General features: G+C 39.9%; 1 protein-coding gene across 1 annotated transcript in view; it reads left to right on the plus strand.

Annotated features, from left to right (window-relative positions):
• The first annotated feature begins 4965 nt into the window (after window positions 1-4965).
• Window positions 4966-12278, plus strand: part of fam222aa (family with sequence similarity 222 member Aa) — a 228939-nt gene continuing 221626 nt past the window's right edge. The window contains exon 1 of the mRNA XM_059987898.1: window positions 4966-9338. Within this exon, the coding sequence (XP_059843881.1) occupies window positions 9223-9338 (116 nt within the window). The 5' untranslated portion in view covers window positions 4966-9222. The remainder of the gene's footprint in view (window positions 9339-12278) is intronic.

The following is a 12278-nucleotide window of genomic DNA, read 5'->3' on the forward strand; positions in this document are numbered from 1 at the left end:
TGGGAGTCTGGAGCCAGGCATCTAGATGCTGTGGGCTGTCCAGAAGAATTGGCTGAAGCCTAACTTGAACAAAAAGCTTCCACACTGGGGACATCAGCCTTTGAGAGAGCATTAACATCGGTTTGTCTAAGCTGCCAATTAGATTACTCTGCATACTTATCTATGCAGTAGCTACACACCATTGCTTCCTTTTTCCATCGAGATTGGCCTTCATTTCAATTAAGTTCTAACGTTTAATGGACTTTTAGCAATAGGATAAGGCCATTTGTTAAATGAACAATCAGTTTCTCTGGAATGGAAAAGCCTCCTCCTTAACATTAAATGGAATTATCAAGAGTATTGTTTTACCAGACAGTCTGTATTATCTCCCATGCAGTCGCTCCAGTAATTTTTAATCTTTTCTTTAATGTATAGCATTTCACTAAAATAAAGTGACATTGGATTAACCCTGAGAGTAGTCTGACTGATGGATTAAGCAGAAGTGTCAGTTTTGATCCAATCTAAATATGTTTTTGTATTCACTGTTCACCAAACTGAAAAAAAAAGGATTTTTTTTCCTCCTTCCACTCAAGTTTTTCTCTCCTTCATCCCTGAAGGTACAGATTCATGCTTGAATGATATTCATAGGTGCTGGATGCCTCTGCTGTCTCATCCCCTGCTTCAATTGCAAGCTAGACAGTAAGTACTCGTCAGCTTCTGGATGCTAGTGGGCATCACCGGCAAGCTTCATTCAGCTCCAGCCTGACATAGTGTTCACAGCTGAGGAGTGTGAACCCTGGTCCAGAGACACTAAAAGCAAGTATGGCTCCATTGCTGATGGAGCTGAGATTAACCATGCATCTGCTGGGTTGTGGTACTCAATTCCCTTTCTCCGTTTCTCCGTTTCTCCCTTTCTAAACATTTCCCAGAGATGTTCCGTGCATTTTTCTTTGTTTAACCTTCTTTTCAATGGAGGATTTGATTGCAACATTGAAGAGAAATTCGGATTAGTACATGGATGGGAGGGCTCTGGTCCAGGAGCAGTTTGATGGGACTAGGCAGAATAACAGTTCGGTATGGACCAGATGGACCTATTTCTGTGCTGTATTGCTCTGTGACCATTCTGCCCTCACTGAAGAGTTTTCCTGTTTTCCTAAGCTAGGCAGGCAGTCCCAGCGTAGATGTAGTTTGAAAGCAGTTTTATTGTTCACCAACGCCTTACAGTATGCAAGGAGCTGACTGAAAAGACAATACTTCTCAGCATCCTCACAAAAGATAGATTCAAATATTGATTAAAATTCCTTCAACTTCTAACAGATAGCAACTAAATGAAATGTATAAACAGTATAAAAATGGGCGACCTGATGATGAACTGCTTGCGTAACAACACAATAATAAGAGATCAACAACAGCTGCAGCGAGATCCAGTAATTAGAAATAAAATAACAAACCTCGTCGGGAGAGACATAACAATGACTCTAAATATATATTCTTCTTTCAGGCCCAATGAATGGTCAGTGAACTAATCCAATATCAGGTCAAGCCTTTCTATTAGATAGGACGGTGAAAGTGGCAAATCTCTTTTTGTTTCACCTCATTAGCTGAAAATGTGAAGACAATAATAATAGCCACACTGCTTCTCCTAGAAAGCAGAGACTGGGCTAAAGCTGGGCCTTCTCTAGGCAGTCTGGTTTTATGTTTTATGCCCTTCTCCTTAGATATACCGTTGTTTCCTTCTTTAAGGAAGACCATAGTCCTTGTACTGAAGTTATTAAGTTTTTCATTTCCACCTTTAAGATTTGGCCGAATTTTTCTACTTGTTGCTACTTTCAAAAATAGTCTAGAGTGCCACCTAAAGAATTCTAGTAAGCTTCTTAATCACAAATTCAAGGTACAGTGATATTCCAGTTCCTTTTATTTGGTGTATGTAACAGGATTTAATTCCTCACTGAACCTAACTAGCTAGTTAAAGAATCCTTGCTAAACTTCTCTCTGCACTACATTTCTTAACCTATTTAAACCAGTTTGCTAAAAATAGTGCAGAGAAGAAATTAAAAACCTGAAACAAGCAGTGGCCTAAAAGATACATGATATATTACGCATTTTATCTTAGTTATAAATAGAGGTGACAGTGACATTATCATGACTCAGATTTTGTCTAGGTGTTAGTCTGAGTTTCTTAAAAAATGTTTTTTGTCTGCTTGATGTACAGTGTTGGTATGTGCACTGTCACACAGGTCTGGAACGGCTCAGGTTTGTCTTGAGTTAACTGATCTCTGCGGGGATCATCTTAGAGGCAACACAATTCCAGGAGTCTGTAGATCACCTTGAAATGGAGCCCGTTGTGTAATATTGTATAGAGCTATACCTTACCCAGTTAGGAGTGGTTTTGTGCATCTACTCCATGTCAACAGGTGAATCTTTGAAAACAATTACCCAGTTTCAGAAATTTACAATGAGAACAGATAAATTGCGGGTTTTATCTGAAGCCCCTTCATTGTATGTTAGTAGAATCACCATGCTATTTAAAATAATTATACTAAATTAATTTAAAATAGCTCAGCAATATCCCTGTTGCAATTGAAAATATCCTACAGCCATATCAAGTGTTTGACAACATTGCTATGTGTAATTTGTACCTTAAGGTGATATAATTAATAAATCCTTCCTTGATTCTTGAATTGCACCTTCAGAATCTCAGTTTTACTTTATATAACACAGTTAAAGATTTTTCAAAATGAGGTTGACAAAAGTTGTGAGTTTTATAATTAACTTTGAGATTCTGACTTCAGAATGGGGTATATTAAAAAAAGCCTGGAGTTCTGTTCGTGGTTTCCTGAATGTTTATATGGATGCTGCATAAAGAGAGCTTGGCTGTGATGACCTATGGCTGAAAATAAATACTTCTGGTACTTCCTTCTTCTAACTTAACGATTTTGTATTAGAATTAGAAAAGCTTTCCTCCACTCACTTTTGCTTATTTTTTCCCAGAGCCATTAAAATCAGAAGTAATGTCATTTTACCCACTTCGTTTGAAATTTTCCAATTCACCTGGGACCAAACCTGGAAGCTCTTCAGTGGGTGATGTACTTAACTACTGAGTCAGGGCATCCCACAAAATATTGTTTACCAGAAAGAGTTCCCATTATTTCCCAGAAGAGAAGCAAGCAATGCACTAAAGCACTCTGTTCATTGCAGTATGATTAATGAAAGTCAGCATGTAACTCTGAGCATATTTCATCCTTCTAATTTACTAATTTTTATACAGATGCAACCAAGATATTAGATGTGAGTAATCCAGCATATATTAGCTTTCAAAAAGTATTTGACAAAGTACTTCACAAACCTCTGTCAGTGGAGATAAGGACTCAGAAAATTAGGTGAATATGTTGGATCAAAAATTGACTAGACAACAGGAAGCAAAGGGTAATTATAAATGGGAATACATCCAGCTTGGGAGAAGAGACTTGTACAGCTCTCCCGAGACAAGGACTCGGGGGTTTGTTCTTCACCAGCAACGTTAATGAACTAGATGAGCGAATGAGAACCTAGTCTACTGAATTTGCTGATAACAGATTTGTGTAAGATAGCAAGGTGTACAAAGGAAACTGATATCAATCAAAGAGTCTGAACCGACTCATCAACTTGAATCGCGATCGACAGCTTCCCCTTTTTATGTTGATGAATGCATCCTAAAGTGGCATCACCAGGAGTTGTGGACTTACAAAATTTTTATACCATGTCTACTTGAACTGTGAAAGAAACATCATTATGATAAATTGTTCTTCCAACTGGTCCATGTCAGGAGAGAGTGGCTAGAACAAACATGAAATGCTAGTTGCTCCAGTTACACCAGTAATATTCATATTGGAAAATATTTTAAATGATGAATGAATACTTACAAGTACCATTATGTGCAATTTGTCCTTTAATAAATGTATATTTTTATGCTTATGAATGAATAGGAATTTGTACAAAAATTCTGCTCTGTTCATTTTTTGATTAGTATTGATTTTCTTATCAAATTATAATCAAAGTGAATATAGATGAAAAATGTAGAAATAGGAGTTGAGATTAGGGGGAAATTTAGTTCCCCCAATGACTTTGGACCTTACCAGGAAAGATACATTTGAAAAGAAGCTAGGGAAACATCTGATTTCATATGCTCATTAAATGTTAGAGAAATCAATTGATTTCCATGGATACTTTTTTCACACAAAATTGTATGCGTCTTCTTTCAGAATTTCCCAGTGGTTTGAAGAATTACTGTACTAACTGGTCATCAATAACGTTTAACTAGAGTAAATATTTTTCTTGTCTCTGGAAGATAAAAGGCTAACACAAACAAAGAGCAAACAATAAATTTCTACTGAGTTATTTTTGAGCTGGAGAAAGAAAATATTTCATATACACATTCTTATTCTTGCTCACAATCCATTGAACACACTGACAAACACAATAAACTTCTGAAACAGGCACATTGCTTTGAGCTGTCACAAGAAGGGATTCCCAGAAGAACAGAGAAAATGATTCAAGGGTTCCCAGAAACTGTAATATCCTCAACAATCCTTGGATTTCCAGGATATGTCTGCTGTAAACAGAGAACAAAGGACAGCACAGAGCACCTCCACACCCTTTAGACAGAGCAAACTATCTCCAGACAGAGCATGGAACCTTTGTAATAACCTATCAAGCATTTGCTGCCATAAAATTTGCCAATTATAGATGAGCTTGCATCATCCACCTCGGACCAAAAAGCTAATAAGGAAGTAAGCCATCCTGAAATCTTAACCATCAAAAGTAGTTTATTACTTTACATTTCTAATGGAAGCTTTAAGAACAATCTTGACGCATTTTCTTGATTCTCGTGGAAATCTTTCCTATGATAGAGCTCAGAGGTTTTCAACGAACAGAACACCGTTTTCAAAGATTTCACTGGAACAAACATCAAAATCCAGACACAAACAAGAGAAAATTTGAACAGGCTGGAAATCCAAGCAATATACGCAAAATGCTGAAGGAACTCAGCAGGCCAGGCAGCTCAATGGAAAAAAGTACAATCGGCGTTTCATGTCAAGACCGTTCGGCAGGACTGGATAAAAAAGATCTAGATGCTATTTCCTGCCCAAGGACATATCTACTAAGAATCAGTATCAGGTTTAATATCACTGGCACATGTCGTGAAATTTCTTGTTATGCAGCAGCAATACAGAATAAAACTGTAAATTACTGCAAGAGGTTAATATAATTTTAAAAGTTAAATAAATAGTGCAAAAAGAGAAAAAAATAGTGAAGTAGCGTTCATGGGCTAAATGTCAATTCCGAAATCTGACAGCAGAGGGGAAGAAGCTGTTCCTGTACCTTGTCCCTGATGGTAGCAACAGGAAGAGGGCATGTCCTGGGTGATGGGGGTCCTTAACAATGGGTGCAGCCTTTTTGACACATCATTCCTTGAAGATGTTGTGGATGCTGAGAAGGCTCATAAGGGAGCTGACTAAGTTTATGAATTTCTGCAGCTTATTCCGATTCCGTGCAGCGTCACCCCCACCCCACCCATACCAATGATGCAGCCAGTCACCCGTGCTCATTGTAACACTAATTTGCTGATTAAGCTAAAGTAAGCTAAGTTTGCAAAACCAAAGAGGATGTATTTACAGCATTCCAGATTTATACACTTCTGTCTACATTGATGCTTTGCCTTTTTTAACTAAGCTCTAATATGTTGGTTTTTAAATAAAGGAATGGTTTGTGTATGTTGTTTCATAATTGCCAATATGGAATTGCAGTCTGCCAACCAACAGCCGAAGTGAACTTATTAAAGATGAGTTTTATTGGTCACATGTACATAGAAACATAAAGCGAAACGTATAGCTTGCATAAAATCAAATCAGCAAGGATTGTGCTGGGCAGCCCACAGGCATCACTTTATCTCCAGCACCAATACAGCATGCCCACAGCTCTCTAAACCGAACCACACATCTTTGAAATGTAGGAGGAAACCACCTCACTCTGAGGAAACCCACTCAGTCATGGGGAGATTTTACAAACTCCTCGCATGTAAGTATCAAATCTACAGAATAACTGTACAGTACAGTACAGAACAAGAAACCATTCAGTCCATATCACGTCTGGGCTGGCTGGCTTTTGAAACTCTAATTTCACTTAGGCCTTCATTCTTGACTCAACTGATTTATTTGTATTATATTACCAATTCAATGGCCTTCTAAAATTAGTAAAATAGCACCAATCATAATATTCCAGATCATGATAAAATACTGAACGAAAACACTGCCCTTGACCCCTTCTAGGTGATACCAATGGAAACCCAAGAGTTGTGCAGATCCTGGAAATCCAGAGCAACAGACTCAAAACTCTGGGGGTAGTGATGAAGGGTCTCGGCCTGAAACATTGACTGTTCATTTCCTTCTATAGATGCCGCCTGACCTGCTGAGTTCCTCCAGCATTTAATTTTTAAGAATTTATTAGATATAGTGCAGAGTAGGCCCTTTGAGCTGCGCCGCCCAGCAAACCCCGATTTAACCCTTGCCTAATCACGGGACAATTTGGACTGTGGGACTTGGAGGAAACCCAGCTGGTGATGGAGAGAACATACAAATTTCTTAAAGGCAGCTGCAGGAATTGAACCCTGGGTCACTGGCACTGTAAAGCATTGTGCTAACCGCTACACTACCATGGCATTTTAGATTATGTCAATGATATCCAATGATATTCACTCTATCAAAACATCTCATCCTCATAAATATCCTTTGAGGTCACTCATTAAATTTCTACTCCAAACAGAACTCACTCTAACTTTTCCAGCTTCTCACAGCTGAAGTAACATCCAAATAAACCTCTTCTTGGATTTCTAAACACTTTGCATCTTCCCTTAAACTTCCCCTTAATGTGGAGAGGGTTTTCCAATACTGGGGGAGTCTAGGATCAGAGGGCACTGTCTCATAATACAAGGACGTTCCCTTAGAACAGAGAGGAGGAGGAATTTCTTTAGCCAGAGAGTGGTAAATATGTGGAATTCATTGCCATAGACAGCTGTGAAGGCCAAGACTTTGGGTATATTTAAAGTGGAGGTTGATAGTAAGGGTGTCAAAGGTAATGTGGAGAAGGCAGGAGAATATGGATGAGAGGGAAAATAGATCAGCCATGATAGAATGGCAGAGCAGATTCGATGTGCTGAATGGCATTTTTCTGTTTTAATGTCTTATGATCTTAAGTGCTGTACTCAGAATTGTCCAAAGGAAACTGCAAAAGAATAATACTTGCCATCTATAGCTCTGTCATAATTTGTAAAAGTCACGAGAGAGGAAAGGATTCTAGAAAGAGCAGTGAGGAGCCCAGAAGTTTCAGTAACAGCCAAGAGACATCGGGAGCATCCAGCCCCTGGTGATGGAGGTCAATATTGTGGGAACAATTTCCATGACTTCAGTATAGCAAATAATTGTGAAGCCCTCATCTACACACGCATGCTGTCAAAAGCTGTGCCTATAAATAATCTGCACATTCCCCAATTATAAAATATTTTCCATAAAGGCATCCCTGAAGAAATACCGAAACAACACGCATTTTCTACTGTATTTTCTATATTCAGATTGAAATATTTCCATGGAAAAAATATAATTGACCATTAATGTGAACCCTGCCTTCTTTTGTCCATAGGTTTTATCTGCTATACAGGGTGTTTTCAGCTTTTTTTCCCCAATTTTATTTTAGAATTTTGTCATATACTTAACCATTTTATAAAATTCGTCTATTCGTCCACAAAAGTAAATGGTTCTTCTTGAGCCTAATTGAATCGTTTCTTTTGTGTGTGTATGTGTGTGTGAATGAGATAATATAAATTTTGAGAATTAGGGTAATTAACAGGAACAAAGTGCATGGATGTAATTGATTGCTCAATAATTTCACTAAAAGTCACCACTGAAATTGCATAACCTTGATCCACAAGTTTTTAAAAAAGCCGCCTTGTTATACTAATTCGCTGTGAATCCATGACTGGAAATTTTTAGCAATTCTCCAAGAAACAACGCGCAAAACACTATCCAAGGGGCTCTGTCTCTTTAATAGGGGCTGAGCAACGAGGAGTCGGTTGCTGCCTGTCTATATTATCCCGAACCTAACAGGCACCGGCTGCGACTTGACATCACTGTGCAACTGGTTTGGGTCTGGGTGAAGATGCGGTTACATGTTGCTGATGCCAGGATTCGTGGCGTGAGGGCGAAAGGGACACGTCAGATGCTGAAATAAGTGTTTATTTTTCTCGTTCCGAGCAGCTGATTGACCTGATGATAAGAATAGGACGCGACTGTATGATGGATAGAGCTTCGCGCACTAACCGCGCCGTCTCCACTGCCTGATTTTTTTTTCCCAAAGCGAAGTAAAAGGCAACAATTTAGAAGATTAAATTGGAGAGAATATCGTGGCGATTATTGCGACGGGGAGGGGGATGGTGCCTTGGATAAAAATAACTGGATTAAGAGGAAAACGATGGAGCCCAGAGAAGGGAACAGAGAGGCTGAGGCTCCCGGAAGAGATCTTGTGATCGCAGCGTGTCAGATGAGAAATAAAAAGAAATTTTAGGCAAGAGTGTTAGCGAGAGGTGAGCCGGGGGACGACGGTCTGTGATGAGAGATCAGATCACCAGTTCCAGGCGATTCGAGACCGGATCTGTTCGGATAGAGGCTGGCAGCCGGGGACAGGCAGGAGATCCAAACCTCCCAGGATCTGCCCGCAGACAGCCAGCCCGAGAGAAGCGATCAAGGGGTCAGATAAAGCAGCAACGGGAGACAACAGCAGCATCCAGACGGAAGAGGCACACCGCGGCATCAGCACTTACACCGAGGATCAGGATGTGACCGCTGGCCTCGTCTTTGACAGTGAATTTACCATCTCTATCTGACAAAAATCACGCCCGTATCCAGACAGTGCGCAGCTTTATCTCACCAAGGCGTTATCTAGATGGCCGTCGAGGCTCTAGACACAGATAGAAATATTTAAAACAAAACGCTCTTTTGATGAAAATTACTGAAGGATTAACACGTTCAGCAGAGCTGCGTGGAAATGGTAAAAGTCCAGCATTGGCTTCTTTCCTGATGGCGATCGAGACTCCCGTTCCGATGTGCGGCCGCTGATTCCAAACGGAAGGATTGGCGCACACATCGCCAAGCAACTTTACAGACGAAACTTTTCCTAAGGAGAATTTTTGGAGCAAAGAATATTTTCTATCCCATGGATCCGGAAACCGGCAGGATGGTGCCAGTGATCAGACTGGTTAAGGAGAACGAGTTGCTGTGGAGCACGTTCCATTCAGTGGGCACCGAGATGATAGTGACAGGCAGAGGAAGGTACTGTAACAGACAGTGTAACCTTTTATTTTCCATCTCATTTTATTACCCACAGTTATTGTTCCATTCCACCAGGCAACACCGGCTCACACTATGTAAACATCACTCCTGTGGCAATTACTAATTCTAAATTCTATCAGCAACTTTAACCGCGAGAAGCAAAACACGCTTATCTTATATCTCCGACAGGAGCACAAAATCCCAAAAATCTTATTTATTGGAAGGTCTTTTATGTAGTTATTTTAAGGCCATGGTAAGTGGGATTCTTGTCGTGTTTTCACGCCGCTGGTGATGCCTCAAGGTCAAAGAGTTTAAAATCAGTCAGGGTTCCCGCCTCGATAGACCCTGAAGGAGATAAATTCCCCTAAGGTATGATATTCTCAATGGTTAACAAAGTCAATCACAGAAGAATAGTGTGTTAACACCATCCCTGAATCAGGGAAAAGAACCTGCACAGCAAGAGTTCACTTTGCACAAGCACGTTGGGATCTTTCCCCGAATAGACAGTTGCTGAGGCAGCTGGAGGGGTGTGGTGGAAACTCTGAGGTTTGCAGATGATTGGGCTGAGGTTGGCTGTGCCCGGACTTACTGACTGTCTGACCTCTGGAAAAAAATTGTAAGTTATTTGTGGTTGACACCTGCGGACTGTGGTTTCCCCAGTGACCCACGTGATAGATTGCAAACTTCTTTCCTGGGCTGAGAATATTCCAGTTTGTGAGACTTTCAGGTTGACATCAAAATCTGCTGTGCATTTCTGACCTTGCCCCTATAAATGGTGTCCCTATTTTACAGATGCTGTCATCAGCTGGTACACAGCTCTGCTTGCAATGATGTCAGCATTAGTTTCCCCAATGACTAATTTCACTGAAGGTTGAGGCTGACATCTAGCCTGTGCGTAGTTCAATTATTTCAGCTGAAACGTTAACATTTAAGGGGAAATGGGCAAGGTTCCTGCTTGGGTGATCCCTGAGTAAACTGGTAGTGAATTGGAAGGAAAAAATAGTTTGAATGTGATAAGTATAGGAGACCACAGATACTGGAATCTGGAGCAAAGGACAATCTGAATGAAGAACTCGAGTAGCATTTATTAGGGGTGAAAGGAATTACCAACGGTTCAGGTCCAAACCTTGCTCAGGACTGAGAGTGAAGAGAGAAAATAGCCAGTATAAGGACGTAGACAATGGTGAGACAGGAGCCCAAAGGGATTAATGAACCCAGGATGACTGGCAGGTTGTGGGGGGAGGGGAGGAGAGGTTGAAGGGGGCTGTAAGTGGAGAAACTGTGGGCAGTGAATAATAGATGGAGTTTTGTTGTGAATGTTCTCCAGCCAAAATGAAATGAATAGAAAAGACATAGTTGAACCTCATTTGAGCTGCTTCTTAGCAAGGAGTCAAAGGCTTCCTGAGAAAAAATGTAGACAAAAAAAATAATACCAGCAAAAAATACAGTAAAAATTCTTGTTTAGTAATCCTGAATGACCTTAGCTGAGAGCCTTCTGATGAAGCTGGAACAAGGATCATCATCAACAAGAGAAAATCTGCAGATGCTGGAAATCTGAGCAACACACACAAAATGAAGATTTAAACTTCTTCAGGGTAGGCATGTCCTGCTGAAGGGTTTTGGCCCAAAACATCAACTGTACTTTTTTCCATTGATGCTGCCTGGCCTGCTGAGTTCCTCCAACATTTTGTGTGTGTTGCAAGGATCATGGTGTTATTTTGTAGTATTTTGGGAAGTATTTTGATTGATATTCTTTATGGAATAGTACACTCTTGGGGATTTACATGCCACTACTGATTTAACAACAGGATGGCTGGCTTCTGAACTAAAAAAAACAGATTGTGAAGATGACACAGGAAAGGCTAAAATTGAAATAATTACATAATGTGGCCAAGCACAGAAGGCAAGAATTGTGTTAAATCAGGCATTCCCAACCTGGGATCCACAGACCCCTTGCTAAATAATATTGGTCCATGGCTTAAAAAGGGCTGGGAACTCCTATGTTAAATAATGGCACATGATGATGCTTGATGGAAAGTCCCAGAGTGAGCTCAAATGAGGTGAGAAGCCTCCTGGTAAAAGACAGCAGTAAGATCACTCAGCTTCTTGCCTCCATGTTGTTTAGAATCTAATGGACATTTATTGAAATCTATGAATTTGGGTCAGTGAATATTGTCAGGCTATTCAGGGTTTTCAGCATTGTATTCATCTATAAATACATTCTTTCCAGCAATGATTATTGATGAAAACCCAGAAGCTGATTGTTCCTTCTCTTCCCTTCCCTAACTCATCAGACGTAGGGTGACTGTAAATAGCAATGTAATGGCATAAATCAGTAAATGTAGCAGAGTTAGAGATTGAACATGAGGTTTCTGTTTTATGTGACTCAGCACCGCAATGACTGAGGTAATTATACCTGGCTAACACAACAGCTGAACTGGTCTCTGTAACACTATCATTTTTGCAGACAAAGCAGTAAGTATGATTCGTAGCAAGAGTCGTGCACATCTTTAAAGAACATCTCGACCCACATGAGTGCAATAGTGAACAAGAATCTACCTTCATGCACTCATTGACTTTCTGCATGAATGCTGCACACCTGCAGAAGGAAGAAGTTTCTGAAATCCAGATAATCAACTTTGCAAGGCCTTAACCATTATTCCAATCAACCATAATATATTTACATAAAAGCTTTTAAATTTCAAGTAACTGGCACTCTTTATCTTAGTAATTGCACTTTGTCTTTAACATGGGAAATTCAAAAGAGTGAATAAAATTCCCCAATTATTTCCCAAAGAAAGATTTTTTACTGCTGGATTACAGTTTCACTTTTTTCTGATACTTGCCCCAGTTATGGCTTGGAAACTTAGACAACAAGCATCAATAGACTTTTGGAAGAAATATGGGAAACATTATTTAATCAGCCAGTATGGATTTAAT

This window comes from Hypanus sabinus, chromosome 13 (assembly GCF_030144855.1).
Source record: "Hypanus sabinus isolate sHypSab1 chromosome 13, sHypSab1.hap1, whole genome shotgun sequence".
In the NCBI taxonomy this organism is placed as follows: domain Eukaryota; kingdom Metazoa; phylum Chordata; class Chondrichthyes; order Myliobatiformes; family Dasyatidae; genus Hypanus; species Hypanus sabinus.